We start from the raw sequence: 19,754 nt of genomic DNA, 5'->3' as shown, positions 1-19,754 counted from the left end.
CTGGCAACCGTTTAATAACTGGCCACCCTAAACTAAAAATGAATTCTATTCACATATAAACAGAATTCATTTTAGTATAAGTGGCCACCCTTCAATAACTAGCTACCTTATACTAAAATTAATTCTGTTTAGTTACCTAACTATAGTTTAATAACTGGCCACCCTAAACTAAAAATGAATTCTATTCACATATAAACAGAATTCATTTTAGTATAAGTGGCCACCCTTCAATAACTAGCTACCTTATACTAAAATTAATTCTGTTTAGTTACCTAACTATAGTTTAATAACTGGCCACCCTAAACTAAAAATGAATTATATTCACATATAAACAGAATTCATTTTAGTATAAGTGGCCACCCTTCAATAACTAGCCACCTTATACTAAAATTAATTCTGTTTAGTTACCTAACTATAGTTTTGTTTAGCATTAGTAAGAAGGTAAGCGATCTTGACTTGTCTTTTTATTAAACATCACTTTTGAAAAATAAGTCACAGCTGAGCAAATATGTTACAATTATAAATCATATACAATCTTTTACATTCATTTGATTTCATAAGTAATATAAACCTATTTTTTTAAAGCGTTTTTCAATATTTTTCAATAAAAACGTCAAGATTGTTTACAAAAAAAAAACTTTTTTTTAGCATTGGAAAAAGTGTCAACAATGTTGACGTCATTTTCTAGAAAAACACTTTTGAAAAATAAGTCACACCAAATATTATATATATATATATATATATATATATATATATATATATAATATTATTTACATTCTTTTGGTTTCATAAGTAATACTTACTAATTTTTTTAAAGCGTTTATCAATAAAAATACACGTCAAGATTTTCTACCGTTTTTCTAATGCAAAACATAATATATGTGGTATTTTCTATAAAAAGGGACCTTATTGTCAATGGCGCTTACGCCATTATTAACGATGCTCCGATATAAATACAATGCCGCGCGGCGATGTGAGGCGTAAGGGCCATCGACAATACGGTCCCTTTTCATAGAAAACGCCCCATATAGTGTTAATAACATATGAGACTTAACACTGAGGAAACTCAATAATATCACAATAAACATTAAATAATTTCACAGTTTAGACACTTGTTTTAGTCACTCGCCGAAACATGTCGCGCGAGTGACTAAAACAAGTGAGTCTAAACCGTGAAATTATTTAATGTTAGTGTGTCTCACAACAGTTTAAATTCGATTATCACAATTATTAAATATATAGCTTAGCTGTTTAGGTTTGACTTAGTTATAGCTCTTAATATAATCAGTATCCTCTTAACCTAAGGCCCAAGAAACTAGTCACTAACTTAAATGGCAATAGCTTTAGATTTTAAAAATTATATATAACACTGAAATTCCAACAGAAAATCTGATAGAACGGTATGGTCCTTATTACTTAAGTCGATTTTTACGTTTTTTTCGACGTCAAATGGAAGCGACGTCCGGAGTCGTCTTCCAGCTCGTAAATCTCGGCGACTATATTGGACATTTAGTTTTCGGAACCTAGTTTTGGACTTAAGTGTAATTATTTTTGGACTGTTGAAATTATTATTGGAATCTAGGGGTTAATTATGGAATCTATGGGTTATTATTGGAATCTATGGGTTATTATTGGAATCGATGGGTTACTATTGGAATCTATGGGTTATTATTGGAATCTATGAGTTACTATTGGAATCTATGGGTTATTTTTGGAATCTATGGGTTACTATTGGAATCTATGGGTTATTTTTGGAATCTATGGGTTATTTTTGGAATCTATGGGTTACTACTGGAATCTATGGGTTATTTTTGGAATCTATGGGTTACTATTGGAATCTATGGGTTATTTTTGGAATCTATGGGTTACTACTGGAATCTATGGGTTATTTTTGGAATCTATGGGTTACTATTGGAATCTATGGGTTATTTTTGGAATCTATGGGTTACTATTGGAATCTATGGGTTATTTTTGGAATCTAACAAATTTATTACTGGAATCAATCGTTTTTGGTATCTAGAACGCTCACTATCAAAATCTGAAGCTATTATGATTGAACATCAGACCTCGGGGCCGTCCCGCCGTCACGCCGGCAGCAGCTGGCAGCGGCGCCGGGAGTCGTGGTCGAGCTCGTAGTCGCGCGCGTACCGCACGGCGCCGCCGGCCGCGAGCTGCTCGGCGAGGTGGAAGCCGGCGGGGTCGAACAGCTCCACGGTCAGCTCGTCGTAGCCGCGCGCGCTGTAACATTACATTATATTTGCTGCTTCAGTATGGAATTGGGATGATGACCCGAGACATTTACCACGTACCACCTCAACGGAGCATTTTTAGAGAGCCCTCGTTACTCACATGATATGTGCCTCCATGGGCTTGTCCTGCGCTAGACTGGCCAGCCTCCGCTTGGCCGTGACCCAGGTGTGGCGCTCGTCGCTGAGCTTGTGCACGCCGGCGAGGCGGCACAGCACGGCCTGCGCCGGCAGCACGGTGAAGCGCGGCTCCAGCTCCATTATCTCGTTCTCTTTCACGGATAGCACGTTGCCGTAATCTATGTACATCACCTGAAAAGTGTATAGTCTATAATGTGTTTTTATTTTACCGAAATATTTTATAGCTTTTTATTACGTAATCAACGTTTTAGAGTACTCAACTATCGTAACCTTATGTAAAGGTAACTTATTATCGGTATTGAACGACAATAAGATGTTACCTTTTAATTGAGAATGACACATAATTTTTAGATTTTTTTTTATTTTCCTCTTATCTCTAGTATTTTTAGGACGGCAGTGTAATGTTTACCTCGACGTTTTGGTCCGGCGGTGTGGAGCAGATGACGCGCGCGCGGTACCACTGCGCGTCGCGGTACTGCGCCGCCACTAGCTCGCCCGGCGCCGGCGCAGTCTGCCGGAGGAGGGGAGGGGGGACATTACTACAGAAGCCGTGAACGAAGGGGTTGCCAGCCGAACCTAGTGAGGCCGAATAGTTATAAGGCCGGCAACCCCTTTTCATGCCGAGGTATGTAATAGTGATTTTCTCAAACATGCAATGAAATAATAAATAATACAAATATGATGATGATAATGATTGTTTCACGTCCTAATATATGTGATAGGTTATTCAGTGCGCGGGGTGCTGAAGGGGAACGAACATTTAATTATTGAAAAAATTAAAAAATATAATTCACCTGTTTAGACCTATTCATGTTTACATTAAAATAAAATAAAAATTACTTCCGTATGAGTGCTGCCAGCGTCATGGGCGGCACGAGACCGTGTATAATTATATTGTGTGTGTATTATAACATTGTACCTTCAACGGTTTGTGAGCGGCGCAGGTGGCGGGGCTGTTCATGTCACGTATGAGCGCTGCCAGCGTCATGGGCGGCACGAGACCGTGTATAATTATATTGTGTGTGTATTATAACATTGTACCTTCAACGGTTTGTGAGCGGCGCAGGTGGCGGGGCTGTTCATGTCACGTATGAGCGCTGCCAGCGTCATGGGCGGCACGAGACCGTGTATAATTATATTGTGTGTGTATTATAACATTGTACCTTCAACGGTTTGTGAGCGGCGCAGGTGGCGGGGCTGTTCATGTCACGTATGAGCGCTGCCAGCGTCATGGGCGGCACGAGACCGTGTATAATTATATTGTGTGTGTATTATAACATTGTACCTTCAACGGTTTGTGAGCGGCGCAGGTGGCGGGGCTGTTCATGTCACGTATGAGCGCTGCCAGCGTCATGGCCGGCACGAGACCGTGTATAATTATATTGTGTGTGTATTATAACATTGTACCTTCAACGGTTTGTGAGCGGCGCAGGTGGCGGGGCTGTTCATGTCACGTATGAGCGCTGCCAGCGTCATGGCCGGCACGAGACCGTGTATAATTATATTGTGTGTGTATTATAACATTGTACCTTCAACGGTTTGTGAGCGGCGCAGGTGGCGGGGCTGTTCATGTCACGTATGAGCGCTGCCAGCGTCATGGGCGGCACGAGACCGTGTATAATTATATTGTGTGTGTATTATAACATTGTACCTTCAACGGTTTGTGAGCGGCGCAGGTGGCGGGGCTGTTCATGTCACGTATGAGCGCTGCCAGCGTCATGGGCGGCACGAGACCGTGTATAATTATATTGTGTGTGTATTATAACATTGTACCTTCAACGGTTTGTGAGCGGTGCAGGTGGCGGGGCTGTTCATGTCACGTATGAGCGCTGCCAGCGTCATGGGCGGCACGAGACCGTGTATAATTATATTGTGTGTGTATTATAACATTGTACCTTCAATGGTTTGTGAGCGGCGCAGGTGGCGGGGCTGTTCATGTCACGTATGAGCGCTGCCAGCGTCATGGGCGGCACGAGACCGTGTATAATTATATTGTGTGTGTATTATAACATTGTACCTTTAACGGTTTGTGAGCGGCGCAGGTGGCGGGGCTGTTCATGTCACGTATGAGCGTTGCAGCGTCATGGGCGGCACGAGACCATGTATAATTATATTGTGTGTGTATTATAACATTGTACCTTCAACGGTTTGTGAGCGGCGCAGGTGGCGGGGCTGTTCATGTCACGTATGAGCGTTGCAGCGTCATGGGCGGCACGAGACCATGTATAATTATATTGTGTGTGTATTATAACATTGTACCTTCAACGGTTTGTGAGCGGCGCAGGTGGCGGGGCTGTTCATGTCACGTATGAGCGTTGCAGCGTCATGGGCGGCACGAGACCATGTATAATTATATTGTGTGTGTATTATAACATTGTACCTTTAACGGTTTGTGAGCGGCGCAGGTGGCGGGGCTGTTCATGTCACGTATGAGCGCTGCCAGCGTCATGGGCGGCACGAGACCGTGTATAATTATATTGTGTGTGTATTATAACATTGTACCTTTAACGGTTTGTGAGCGGCGCAGGTGGCGGGGCTGTTCATGTCACGTATGAGCGTTGCAGCGTCATGGGCGGCACGAGACCATGTATAATTATATTGTGTGTGTATTATAACATTGTACCTTCAACGGTTTGTGAGCGGCGCAGGTGGCGGGGCTGTTCATGTCACGTATGAGCGCTGCCAGCGTCATGGGCGGCACGAGACCGTGTATAATTATATTGTGTGTGTATTATAACATTGTACCTTCAACGGTTTGTGAGCGGCGCAGGTGGCGGGGCTGTTCATGTCACGTATGAGCGCTGCCAGCGTCATGGCCGGCACGAGACCGTGTATAATTATATTGTGTGTGTATTATAACATTGTACCTTCAACGGTTTGTGAGCGGCGCAGGTAGCGGGGCTGTTCATGTCACGTATGAGCGCTGCCAGCGTCATGGGCGGCACGAGACCGTGTATAATTATATTGTGTGTGTATTATAACATTGTACCTTTAACGGTTTGTGAGCGGCGCAGGTGGCGGGGCTGTTCATGTCACGTATGAGCGTTGCAGCGTCATGGGCGGCACGAAACCATGTATAATTATATTGTGTGTGTATTATAACATTGTACCTTCAACGGTTTGTGAGCGGCGCAGGTGGCGGGGCTGTTCATGTCACGTTCGCTGCCAGCGTCATGGGCGGCACGAGACCGTGTATAATTATATTGTGTGTGTATTATAACATTGTACCTTCAACGGTTTGTGAGCGGCGCAGGTGGCGGGGCTGTTCATGTCACGTATGAGCGCTGCCAGCGTCATGGCCGGCACGAGACCGTGTATAATTATATTGTGTGTGTATTATAACATTGTACCTTCAACGGTTTGTGAGCGGCGCAGGTGGCGGGGCTGTTCATGTCACGTATGAGCGCTGCCAGCGTCATGGGCGGCACGAGACCGTGTATAATTATATTGTGTGTGTATTATAACATTGTACCTTCAACGGTTTGTGAGCGGCGCAGGTGGCGGGGCTGTTCATGTCACGTATGAGCGCTGCCAGCGTCATGGCCGGCACGAGACCGTGTATAATTATATTGTGTGTGTATTATAACATTGTACCTTCAACGGTTTGTGAGCGGCGCAGGTGGCGGGGCTGTTCATGTCACGTATGAGCGCTGCCAGCGTCATGGGCGGCACGAGACCGTGTATAATTATATTGTGTGTGTATTATAACATTGTACCTTCAACGGTTTGTGAGCGGCGCAGGTGGCGGGGCTGTTCATGTCACGTATGAGCGCTGCCAGCGTCATGGGCGGCACGAGACCGTGTATAATTATATTGTGTGTGTATTATAACATTGTACCTTCAACGGTTTGTGAGCGGCGCAGGTGGCGGGGCTGTTCATGTCACGTATGAGCGCTGCCAGCGTCATGGGCGGCACGAGACCGTGTATAATTATATTGTGTGTGTATTATAACATTGTACCTTCAACGGTTTGTGAGCGGCGCAGGTGGCGGGGCTGTTCATGTCACGTATGAGCGCTGCCAGCGTCATGGGCGGCACGAGACCGTGTATAATTATATTGTGTGTGTATTATAACATTGTACCTTCAACGGTTTGTGAGCGGCGCAGGTGGCGGGGCTGTTCATGTCACGTATGAGCGCTGCCAGCGTCATGGGCGGCACGAGACCGTGTATAATTATATTGTGTGTGTATTATAACATTGTACCTTCAACGGTTTGTGAGCGGCGCAGGTGGCGGGGCTGTTCATGTCACGTATGAGCGCTGCCAGCGTCATGGGCGGCACGAGACCGTGTATAATTTATTGTGTGTGTATTATAACATTGTACCTTCAACGGTTTGTGAGCGGCGCAGGTGGCGGGGCTGTTCATGTCACGTATGAGCGCTGCCAGCGTCATGGGCGGCACGAGACCGTGTATAATTATATTGTGTGTGTATTATAACATTGTACCTTCAACGGTTTGTGAGCGGCGCAGGTGGCGGGGCTGTTCATGTCACGTATGAGCGCTGCCAGCGTCATGGGCGGCACGAGACCGTGTATAATTATATTGTGTGTGTATTATAACATTGTACCTTCAACGGTTTGTGAGCGGCGCAGGTGGCGGGGCTGTTCATGTCACGTATGAGCGCTGCCAGCGTCATGGCCGGCACGAGACCGTGTATAATTATATTGTGTGTGTATTATAACATTGTACCTTCAACGGTTTGTGAGCGGCGCAGGTGGCGGGGCTGTTCATGTCACGTATGAGCGCTGCCAGCGTCATGGGCGGCACGAGACCGTGTATAATTATATTGTGTGTGTATTATAACATTGTACCTTCAACGGTTTGTGAGCGGCGCAGGTGGCGGGGCTGTTCATGTCACGTATGAGCGCTGCCAGCGTCATGGGCGGCACGAGACCGTGTATAATTATATTGTGTGTGTATTATAACATTGTACCTTCAACGGTTTGTGAGCGGCGCAGGTGGCGGGGCTGTTCATGTCACGTATGAGCGCTGCCAGCGTCATGGGCGGCAGCACGATACCGAAAGTGGGTACCTCCTCTGCAAAAACACACATAGATAGATTACATCGCGTATAGTGAATATCACACTATATTAACACACACTCACACACACACTATATTAACTTTCTTTAACACTATTAGAAGGCAAGATAGAAGCGAGAAGAGGGAGAGGAAAACCAAAGGCAAGCTACAGACAACAACTGAAAGCAAATGTCGTGTCTTAACAGGGACCTAAAGAACCTGGCCGAGGACCGATAAAACTGGCGCATACCGGAGTATGCCGGAGTATACCGGACAACAGCCATCATGCTCTTAAATTATGATGATGATGATAGTGAATATAAAAAACATTCCGTTTCAAAAAAGGGGTATATGCGTTCGGGGTCCATTGGTTCCGTTAACGCCTAGTAAACACCTCTTTTCTTTGTGGGTCAAATATAAATGACAATAACTGACCTTTAGGGAGCGCTGGTGACCTAGCGGTAAGAGCGTGCAACTTTCAATCTGGAGGTCGCGTTCAAACCCCGGCTCGTACCAATGAGTTTTTCGGAACTTATGTACGAAATATCATTTGATATTTACCAGTTGCTTTTCGGTGAAGGAAAACATCGTGAGGAAACCGGACTAATCCCAATAAGGCCTAGTTTCTCCTCCAGGTTGGAAGGTCAGATGGCAGTAGCTTTCGTAAAAACTAGTCAATTCTTGGGATTAGTTGTCAAGCGGACCACAGGCTCCCATGAGCCTGGCAAAATGCCGGGACCACGCGAGGAAGAAAGAGTAACTGACCTTTAGGGGGCTCCTGTTGGAACATGACGTAGAGACGGTCGAAGTGGCAGACGTACGTCACGACCACTTTGTGCCACGTGCCGGGTGCGGGCAGTACGGGAGGACGGCATTTAGGAGTCGGTACGCGATCTAGTGTCCAGCCATCTGTGACAATCATAAGCATTAACATTTCAGAATGATACTACGTAACACAGATTTGATATATACGCTAGATGACGCAATTACCACGATTTGTATTTAAACCAAACGTGCCGACTTTTTCATACAAACTACTAGGAAATTCCAGCCATTATATTGCAATTGTAATTTATTTGTTACCCAAATAAACATTTTCATAACAAAACTTCCGTGAGACACAGACATATTAAATATATTAATAACGGGTCACTCACGTATTTTAAGTCGAAAAACGTTCGACATGTTTCACTCCGTACCGAGTGTCATCAGGAGCTTGCGTTGACGGTGGGCGTTTTTCGACTTAAAATACGTGAGTGACTCGTTATTAACATATTTAATACGCTTACAATTGCTCCTGATGACACTCCGCGGTACGGAGAACCCGCTGAATCGATTTAGTTGAAATTTGGCATAGAGATAGGTTGAGTCCCTGAGAAGGACATAGGATAGTTTTTATCCCGAAAATCATCCCTTAAGAAAGTAAAAAGCGGGGTGGAATTGAGATAATTAATGAAGTGCCTGCTAATTTGTGTGCATAATATGCTCAAATTGAATGATTGCTATGAGAATTTTTCCAGGCGCTATATTTACTTTAGCTGCTGTTACTAAGTCCACGCAGATGAAGTCGCGGGCAAAAGCTAGTATATTTCATATTTTCATTTTCATTCATGACATACCAGGGTGTTTCATAACGTGTCGCTTTTTGCAGCGGCTGCCTTTGAAGCACGTCTTCTCCGAACCCCCTGTATAGTGCTTGCAGATGTCCATTTCGTCACGATTGTTGTAACCCTGAACAATAGAAGCAAGTCTTGAATGCACTTTATTTTCACACAATAGGGAATATTACGCGAAACTCTGCGTAGGTGGCGCCACTACCACAATCTGAGGGACTATCGCGAAACAAGAAAATCGAAATTTCGTTATCTAACATCTCTGTGACTCTTGCATATCCGAGCGATAAAGAGGCAGATAGCGAAATTTCGGATTCGCGTTTCCCGGTAGGTCCTCTGTAAGCAAACCGCCTTGATGCATCAATGTCATATTTTATTATCACTAAAAACTTGTCAAAAGGCTTGTGTAAAGGCTAGTGCTGCACTCTGGTGGCAGAACAGTGCAGTAATATCCCCCTATTTCGAGTGCTTTTAGTGATCCATACAAAACTTTGTTCACGGGGCAACTAACAGACAGACAGACGGACGGACAGCAGTCTTAGTAATAGGGTCCCGTTTTTACATGACTGCCCAAAAAAGAGAGTAATGTGAAAAGCGTTCATGTTTGAATGTATGTATGTGAGTTTCTTTATTCCACCATAACTTCTAAATGCCTTAACCGATTTAGATGTATGATATATTTACCCTTTGGGTACGGAAAACTAAACTGCTAAATTGCCACCAGAGTGCAGCACTAGCACTCTGGTGGCAGAACATTGCAGTAATATCCCTTATTGACATGAATAAACTTACTGTGACGGCTTGTACGGGGTTGTCGTGTTCGGGCCCGCTGCAGTACAGCTCGCTGGACGTGCGCGCGCGCAGCTCCGGGGGCCCGCAGGTCGGTACGAGGGCTCGCTGCTCGGTACGAGGCGGCTTGTCCACTGCAAACAGACACTTTTTTTATATGAAATAGGAGGCAAACGAGCAGACGGATCACCTGATGGTAAGCGATTACCGCCGCCCATGGACACCCGCAACACCAGAGGGGTTGTAAGTGCGTTGCCGGCCTTTAAACCGCCGGCATCTTAAGATGGGAATACGCTCTTTTCACTTTCAGCGCCATTTATACTTTGTCAAAGGACTGTCTCATTTCAAACATATACAGAGATAATCATATTATATTGGTCTTACTGGTCTTATTGGTGGTACTGGCACCCAAAATAAAAAGAATGAGTATAGTTTTTTTGTTCTTATTTACTAAAAATTTGGTTTGACCATGTCTTCGGTTACCGCGATAGTTACTCATGAAATAAAACTATGAAAACGGATTATATCGCCCCCACCCGTCACCCGTTGACCACGAACACTGTAAAGGGTTCGAAACGTCGGGATGTATTATAAATTCAATATACGCGATATAATCCGTTTTCATAGTTTTATTTCACCTATAGTACAATTATTTTTATACTAGCTTCCGCTTGCATGCCTTCGTTTGTGTGCGGCAAACGCATCGCCTAATTTATTTGCCATTATTAATATTTATTTTGTATTTATTGAATTTTTGTGCCTTTTTATTTGATTTGTGTGTTTAATGACGGAGATTTTAATTTAATTTAACTTTAAGGTTTGTTTTAATTTACTTATTTATTGTTATTTTAATTGTACTCGTGATTTTAATGTAATATGGATGTTGTTATCTGCAATAAAGAATACAATACAATACAATAAGGCACAGGGCGGACACGCTATACATCAAAAATCACTTGCGTTTCTATGAACGGCACGTCTGTACACGCGTCATGCGTCATTGTGTGAGTAAATTGCTTAAAAATAGAGTACGCCAGAAGTCCGCCAGATTTCTGTCGCGGGGCGAGGTCATTCGAGTCGGGGCGGGGCGGGGCGTGGCCGTTCTGTATGATAATGCTATTACTTATTCTGTGCTTAAGGGCCGGTGCAGACGGACTGCAACCCGATTGCACCAGCACCATGTTGTTGTAATTGCAGTCTGGTTGCAGTCCGTCTGTATCGGCCCTAAGGGTCACAGAGCCGAGAAAAAAGGTACTTACAGGCGGTGGCTAGTCCCTCTTGCACCAGCAAATCGTTGAGCGTAGTCTCGTCGTGAAGAAACAGGTAGACGCCCAGAGATTCTGACGAGCTGAAATTGAAAACAATAGTTATTCACGATACATGTGCGGAAAGTAGGAAATTCGCAGCGAGTGGTGATGAATTAAAACACGACCGAAGGGGCTGTTTTAAATCGACACGAGGTGCGAATTACATATTCGCACGTGTATCGTACAACGTTTTACAGTAAGTCAGTGACTCTTTAAATTTTAGTCATAGGCTGTAGGTATGGACTGTAATGGTACATTACGATACAAGTGCGAAAAATATTATACACGATAATTTAAAACACGACCGAATGGAGTGCTTTAAATCGACACGAGTTATGAATTACCTATTCGCACATGTATCGTACGTTTTACAGGGCTTTTTCAATTTTTTACATAGTTACGTAATGTGCTAATTATCGCACTAGTGTGGTAAAATAGCACCATATGTACCGCCCTTTTTACCTAGGCTCACTTGAGAAGCTTGGGGATCTGCTCGGCAATCTAATCACAAAAATTGGCACAAATTGTGCTCCCGATACTCGTTTTCTATAAAAAACCGGCCATGTGCGAGTCGGACACGCCCACCGAGGGTTCCGTACTTTTTAGTATTTGTTAGCGGCAACAGAAATACATCATCTGTGAAAATTTCAACTGTCTAGCTATCACGGTTCATGAGATACAGCCTGGTGACAGACAGACGGACAGCGGAGTCTTAGTAATAGGGTACCGTTTTTACCCTTTGGGTACGGAACCCTAAAAACGTTACCGAGACCAGAAATTACCGATTCTCGCCATGCTCGTATTCGTCCATAACTTTCAAGTAACTTGTTGATACACCGAGATTCAAAATCACGTCCTTAGGTTGAAAAGTCGCTCGTTTTAGAATAGAATAGAATGAGATTTTTCTCAAAAATGGACGGCAATGTTGACGTTGCTGGTTAAAAAGTAGGTCGCGAAGTGCGTAGTTTATGGTCAGTCCAAAAATTAAAAAGTTAAAAACATTGCAGTCTCGTTTTCGGGACTGCAATGTTGCATACAAATTCCATTATTTGTCGAGTTCCAAATTTTTTTAAAGTTGAAGTGGCCATATCAAATGAAGGCATAGGTCCATTAAACAGCCAAACAGATGATCAGTACTTATTATTATAATGTTGGTACCGCGACTATTTAGGTGTCTCAAATAGGTTGGCGTATTTTCAGCAGAAAAATACACTTCCATTTTTAATTTAAAAAATAAAACGGCGGCAAAGCAAATCTTTTTACTTTTTTCTGTGAAAATATATACATAACAATGTTGCTTCTGTAAAATATTTCTATTATATTTGCATTTATTGCGCCATTTTTGAGAAAAGCACTATATATGACTCGGCTAGAAGGCTACTTGCTGGCTTCGGATTCAATTAAACGGACTCCCAAGGTCGTCCGTTTAAAACAAATCCTCAGCCAGCAAGTAGCTACTTCCGAGCCTCGACAATAATGTACTATTATTCGTAAGCACAAACAAACAAAACATTACATAATATAAAAGAATACATAAAATAAGATTAAAGTGCCACGAAATGGCCTCATCTCAGCATGTTGCTAGTGACTTCCAGCGCTGATCTTCCGATGAGACCATCAGGTGAGTTTTACTGCTAAGCTAATTTTGATTATACCAAAGATAGATATAACTCCGTAATAGATGGATACAGTCTAAGGAAAAAACGTGCCTCGAAAATCAAGAAAATTTGATTCTCGTTCAGAGGGCGCTACTAGGTTTGGCCTACAGTCGTATAGATGGGGTTGACGGTTTCCTTTGTTATTTAACAATTTTAACGCATATCAGTGAAAGAACATGGGTCAAAATCATAAAAATAATTAATGCAAATAAAAAATAAAAATATCCATATTTAAATACATTTTATCGTATTTTTATAAATCTTCATTTTTAGTTTTAAAGTGTCTCGACAGATGGCAGTGAATTTACTGTGGTTACAAAATTTACTATGACAGTACCGCTCTAGTATAAGTTACTCTATGATTATACTTACTTATCGTCTATTTTCATTGTGAAGGGCTTCCCCAAGTACTGCTTCAAGAATTCTTCTATCTCGTCTGTCTTTGTGCTCACGAATTCCACCTGAAATGGTGTAGATTGTTAAAACAAGGGGTAAAAGGCATTCATTTTTACGACCGGTCTGGCCTAGTGGGTAGTGACCCTGCCTGTGAAGCCGATGGTCCTGGGTTCGAATCCCGGTAAGGGCATTTATTTGTGTGATGAGCACAGATATTTGTTCCTGAGTCATGGGTGTTTTCTATGTATTTGTATATTATATATATCGTTGTCTAAGTACCCACAACACAAGCCTTCTTGAGCTTACTGTGGGACTTAGTCAATCTGTGTAAGAATGTCCTATAATATTTATTATTTATTATTTCAGTCGAGGCAATTCTCGGAGGCTGAAATGATGCCTTTCGCCCGAGTTAAATACTCTACTTTTCATTTCAAATACGAGAAAAGTAAATACAAAAAACATTTAAACATTACATTACCCAAGTTATTTGAAAAATACTGTAAAAGCTAAATAATATACAGTGTGAACAAAAAAGGGCCCTGGAGGGAAAGTGCCTTAAAACCTAAAGTTAGCTCATTTTACTTAAAGGTAACATTCTTTTATTTTTAAAAAGAAACAAAACTGCATTCAAAGATTTTTTTAATTCGTTTGACACGCCCGGGACACGAGCCAACTAAAAATTCCAAAAAATGAACACTCGCTATTTTATTATTTTATTCTACTAGTCGATAGTTATGGTTAATGATAACATTTCTCCAAGAAACATGAGGTCTTACACTCGACAAAATATTCATAAAATCAAATAGTTAGTACTCAAGAATATTTTTAGACAAGCGAAATAAAATAAAAAAACTGGCCAAGTGCGAGTCGGACTCGCGCACCGAGGGTTCAGTACTTTTTAGTATTTGTTGTTATAGCGGCAACAAAAATACATCATCTGTGAAAATTTCAACTGTCTAGCTATCACGGTTCATGAGATACAGCCTGGTGACAGACACACAGACGGACAGCGGAGTCTTAGTAATAGCATAGAGTAACTTATACTAGAGCGGTACTGTCATAGTAAATTTTGTAACCCCAGTAAATTCACTGCCATCTGTCGACACACTTTAAAACTAAAAATGAAGATTTATAAAAATACGATAAAATGTATTTAAATAAGGATAAATGATTTTTTTTATTTGCATTAATTATTTTTATGATTTTAACCCATGTTCTTTCACTGATATGCGTAAAAATTGTTAAATAACAAACGAAACCGTCAACGCCATCTATACGACAGTAGGCCAAAGCTAGTAGCGCCCTCTGATCGAGAATCAAATTTTCTTGATTTTCGAGGCACGTTTTTTCCTTAGACTGTATCCATCTATTACGGAGTTATATCTATCTTTGTTTTAAGGCAATTTCCCTTTAGGGCCCCTTAATTTTTTTCATCCTGTATAAGTAGATAATACAACTCACGTCCGCTAGATGGCAGCAGTGTGCGTACGGCGGCGATATGCAGAAGTCAGGCGCCAACGGTTGTATGCAGCTCGACGTTACTGGCCGCTGTTCACCGGTGTCCACTAGGAACACTTCCTCCTTGTTTGTACCCTGTATAAAAAAAAAAAAAGTTTTTTGGCAAAAATTTCATTTTTGGTACAAGCTTTTATCGCTTACTGTACTTTTCATAATCATAATCATAATCATAATCATTTTATTCATAAAACCAATTTACATGTCAAAAACTTATAATTACAATACAGTTAAAATATAAATCGAGATAAAACTTAAAATTAATATCTAAACAATAAATATACAATTAGGTGTAACAAAAACAAAAAATTAAATAAAGTAAATCATGGTCGAAATTAGAAATAAATATCAAAAAAGAAAAAAAAGAAAACAAAAGTCAATTCACATGTCACAAAAAATTATATTAAATTTATTATAATTATAAAGGTTTTTTTTTTTTTTTTGACTACAATGCTAGGCACTGACCTTGTGAGCAACGAATTCCCCATAGGTGTAGAACGAGCGTTCGACGAGCCACTTTTTTAAGCTATGCTTAAAGCTGCACAAACTTGGCGCGTCAATAATGTTTTGTGGCAGGTTATTATAGACAGTAGGTCCCATTACGTGAGTTAATTTATTAGATTTTTTTATTTTCCTACTAATTCCTACAAGTTTCTTGGCGTTACGGGTGTTGCAATTAGAACCCATCTCTCTCGTTTTATAGGAGTCTAAGTTTCCCCTCACGTATATAGCTACCTGCATGATTATTATTGCAGGCAGTGTAAGAATGCCAAGTTTTTTGAAAAGCTCTTTGGCGGGGGTATCGGCAGGCACCCGCGCAATGATCCTGACGGCACGTTTTTGCAGGCGAAATACTCTCTCCCATTGCGCACAGAGGCCCCATAGCTCTGCACCATACTGTATCAGTGAGTGTACAGTAGCGAAATAGCAGGTTCGGGCTACCTCTGGAGTCACTGTCTTCGCAACACGACCCAAAGCGAAGCATGCACTTCCTAATTTGCTACACAACTTGTCAACGTGCAGATCCCACTTTAAGCCCTGATCGATTTGGAATCCTAAGAAGGTTGTGGAGGTGGTTTGCTCGAGCATTTTTCCATCAATCTGGACACTCAGTGGTCTCATACTGCGACCCGACAAGTTGAAGTGTAAGAAGTGCGTCTTTTTTAGATTCAAGGCTAGCCCGTTCCATGCGAACCACCTAGACAGCTGTGCTGCCGCGATGTTCAGACCCTGCTGTAAACCGTCAGGGGTAGGCGCTGTAACAATTGCGGCAACGTCATCAGCGTACATTAGAGTTTCGGCAGCTTGAATTGACTCCGGTAGGTCATTAAGAAGCAGGGAAAAGAGGATATTTGATACTGATGATCCCTGCGCAACACCCATGGTCGCTTCCAAGGGATCTGATCTTATCTTTCCGCCGTCGCCTACTACAATTTGGGATCTATTTCTAAGTAGGCTAGTAAATAGAGACAGCGTTGAGCCGTGAATGCCGTAGTGCTGCAGCTTTGCCGCTAGCACAGCATGGTCAGCAACGTCGAAGGCCTTGGAAAGGTCACAGCACAAGATTGCGACCTGCTGTTGACCTTCCCTGGCAGCCATGATACGCCGGACTAGTTCTCGAGTTAGAGACGTTGTCGAGTGCCCCGTACGGTACGCATACTGGCGTTCAGACAGCGCGTTCGTAGCGACCAAGAAGTTGGAAAGGCGGCTGCTCAGGCCACTTTCGAGAACCTTCGATACCGCTGGGATGATAGAAATAGGCCGGTATCCATCCATATTTTCTCTCTTACCTTTGCCTTTGAAAATCGGAGCTACTTTGCTGGTCTTAAGCAAAGGGGGCATACTGCCCTCATCTAGGCAGTGGTTAAAGAGTTCCGCCATAGCAAACGCGAGCGGGATTGGGGCTAGTCTTAGTAATTTCATGCTTATGCCGTACACATCCTTCGAGGCCTTTGGAGGTATTGTTGTTGTTATTAGACGATGAACCTCATCCGCAGTAAATGGCTGGAGAGAGAGGGTTCCTGTCGCTGCTGGTCTTGCAGCACGCAATTCGCGCAGAGCGCACGTAACATCGGCGCACGGCGCCCCGCACGCCCGCGCAGCACTCAAAAACTTACAATTAATCGCATTCATCGCGTGTTTCTTGGTAGGGAACTCTGATCCATCGTCATCTAAAATGACATCTGCGACATCTAACACAGGACTGTTATTTTTTCCACGCTCCTTGTTTACTACTGACCACAAAGCTTTTGATACATTATTACTGGATTTTATTAATTTATTGTAGTGGTTAGATTTGCAATTGTTTACTAATTTATTATAGTGCAGTTGCATACTCGTTATAATGTCGTCAATTAATTCATTATTGGGCTGCCTATCTCTTATTTTTATCATGTCAAATAATAATGATTTGTACAGTTTCACTTCCGTTGTAATCCACGACTGATCGAGCTTAATGATACGCTTTCTAAGGGGAAAACTAATTTCATATTTATTCACTATCGTATTTAAAATGGCTGCAGTTAGTTTTTCAGCATTAGTGTTTTTAGTTACTATTTCCATCCAGTCAACACTAAGAATAGCATCGGCAAAGGTTACCTGGTTGCATTGGGAGAAATGCCTACAATATGTATGGGTTTGGTTTACCATTTTTCCGTATTGTAATCGCACTTCCGCTCTGATTGCAAGGTGGTCGCTTAAATTAGTTGTTACTGGGCTAACATTGACGGAGCCTGCCGACAAGTTTGAATACAAATGGTCTAGGCAAGTTGCGGTGTTGTTAGTTATACGCGTGTAAAAATCTACCTCATTGACGAATCCGTGCGTACTAAGTAAATCGGCCCATTTTTTAAGGTTCGCATTACTATCGCCAAGACAATCTACATTAAAATCTCCTATTAGAATGCAATTTAGTTCTAGGTCACTTATTTTGTCAAGCACCCGCTCGAACACTACAAGGAAATCATTTATACTAACAAGATTAGTTCTATATATGCAAAGTATCGTTATACCATAGTCAATAAGGTCTAAAGCCGAGATTTCACAATATCGTTCTATGGATAGTTGCATCAAGTCACTATTTTCAACGCATTTTACACAATCACGCGCGTATAAACATGACCCGCCGTGTAATGTATTAGCCCTACAATAACATGATATTAATTTGTAACCACCTAAATGTACACATCTTAAATTTGGCAGTGTAAGCCAGTGTTCGGTGATACCTAAGATATCGCACTTCAGTTCACCCTGCAATAGCACTTCAAGACGTGACGTTTTATTTTGTAGCGCAGCTATATTTTGTTGACATACTGTTATTATGTGGGAGCTAGTATTCAAGGCAGTCCTATTGCCGGTTTTGTTATTACCGCTGCCCGTTGCTACCGGCAATCGGTTCAGGTGTGCAGTCGCGGCGGGGATCAGTAGCGGTGGTGGGAGAGTCGGCGGGCCGCGTTCCTGCTCCTCGCGCTCGACCACTTCTGGATGTATCGCTGATGTATCCGATTTATTTAGCCCTGCTAGGTTTTGGTGCGTGGTGCGAAAGTTGTACGAAAAAACCCCACCCTCTCTGGTGCCTCCGCGTCGCCACTGGGTAGAGTATTCGTTTCAAGTTCTGGGATACTTGGTATATTGTTTTTGATGTTTTGTGCGCTCTCAGATTGTACAGTGGAGATGAGCTGCGTCAAGTTTTTGAGTATGCTTTGGACTCCTGATCTGCCCATTCTACCTGTTATTTGAGAGTAATGGTCTAGGTTTAAATGTTTGTTAGATTCCAAAAGAGAGCCATAGTTATAATCTCTAATATCGGGGGTTAGCAGATTAATAAATTGTTTTACTCTGCTATTGTATAAGGGTGCACGGCAGATATAGGTAGGTGTAGTTAATATTATGTTCGTGTTCGAAATGGGCCTTAAGGTCTCTCTAATTGATTTTACTAGTTCGTTGTAATCTTGAGTTCTGTAGAAATCTGACTCTCCAATCATAATTACGCAGTAGTCTCGGCTAGTATATTCTTTTAGCTTATTCTGTAAAGACTGCAGGAGTACATTTATGCCCACATTGGGAGTGATAAAGTGACAGTAATCGTAACTACTGTAGAGATCGGTCGACTCTATGTTTCGCAGAATGTTATACCTCTTATTGCTGGAGATGATACATAGCTTACTTTTGAATGTACAGTCTAGCTGTTTGCTAAGAGATTTTTTTGTGTCTATGTAGGGTAGAGTTTCGGAAAGAATACACTGTTTGGGGCTAGAGTATCGCAATTTTTGTTCAAGTTCTAATATGCATTCCCGTAGACGGCGGACTTCTTGCTTGGCGCTTTGTACTTCGGTTTGCAAGTCCCTAACTTGACGCTCCAAGGCAATGTTGTTAAGTGCGTATTTTGACTCTATGATAGAGTTTTGGGTGCCATTGTTAGACAAACTATTTCGGTCTTTTCTTGTCTGAGCCGGGGACTTGCATATATTTTTGAGTGCGGATATTTCTCTAACCAGTTTTTCATTTTGACGGCGACATTCATTTTTTTCTATTATAATACTGTGGAGTTCGTTTTCAGTGCTGGACAACTCTAGTTTCAATCTCTGAATTTCCCTTCTTAATTCTGTTACTAAGCTTAAGTCATTTTGTATCTCTAGACTTCTTGACAAACTATCGTCCATAAATAGGAGCGGGTCTGTGTCATTCATAAAATCGCCCTGTATTAATGATTCGCTAGATTTAGCTTTACAAAGCGTTCTTTCATAGGTTGTGCTAATATTTGTTTTATTCAGTTCTGTTTCAGGGGAGGCCGAAATGCGCAACCGTGGCATGATTGGGGTCGTTTCTACGTCCGTTACCTCGGAAGTAGTGGGAAACGCAGGTGGCGTGCTGTCCTGTGTGGTTACTTTAGCGTCAGAGATGGGTGACACGTTGTCCAGGCTTAGCTGAGCGTTGACGGTAGGTGACGCTGGTGTTATAATGTTGGGTGATTTTTGCGGGGGACTCGTGATATTTCTGATGTCCGTTTTGGCGGGAGACATTGGCGGTTTGGAAGACTTTGGTGACTGGTCGGCTGAAGTTTCTGT

At 42.4% G+C, this 19,754-nt stretch overlaps 1 protein-coding gene across 1 annotated transcript in view; it reads right to left on the bottom strand.

Moving 5' to 3' along the window:
• Positions 1 to 759: 759 nt before the first annotated feature.
• Positions 760 to 19,754, bottom strand: part of LOC134744016 (uncharacterized) — a 29,350-nt gene continuing 10,355 nt past the window's right edge. The window contains exons 8-17 of the mRNA XM_063677649.1: positions 14,635 to 14,766; positions 13,150 to 13,238; positions 11,072 to 11,160; positions 9,816 to 9,946; positions 9,030 to 9,141; positions 8,176 to 8,319; positions 7,323 to 7,426; positions 2,797 to 2,898; positions 2,350 to 2,558; positions 760 to 2,238 (exon numbers count right to left, since the gene is read on the bottom strand). Of these exons, the coding sequence (XP_063533719.1) occupies positions 2,085 to 2,238; positions 2,350 to 2,558; positions 2,797 to 2,898; positions 7,323 to 7,426; positions 8,176 to 8,319; positions 9,030 to 9,141; positions 9,816 to 9,946; positions 11,072 to 11,160; positions 13,150 to 13,238; positions 14,635 to 14,766 (1,266 nt within the window). The 3' untranslated portion in view covers positions 760 to 2,084. The remainder of the gene's footprint in view (positions 2,239 to 2,349; positions 2,559 to 2,796; positions 2,899 to 7,322; positions 7,427 to 8,175; positions 8,320 to 9,029; positions 9,142 to 9,815; positions 9,947 to 11,071; positions 11,161 to 13,149; positions 13,239 to 14,634; positions 14,767 to 19,754) is intronic.

This window comes from Cydia strobilella, chromosome 9 (assembly GCF_947568885.1).
Source record: "Cydia strobilella chromosome 9, ilCydStro3.1, whole genome shotgun sequence".
Taxonomy (NCBI): Eukaryota; Metazoa; Arthropoda; class Insecta; order Lepidoptera; family Tortricidae; genus Cydia; species Cydia strobilella.
This window is presented reverse-complemented; position numbering and strand designations above follow the sequence as displayed.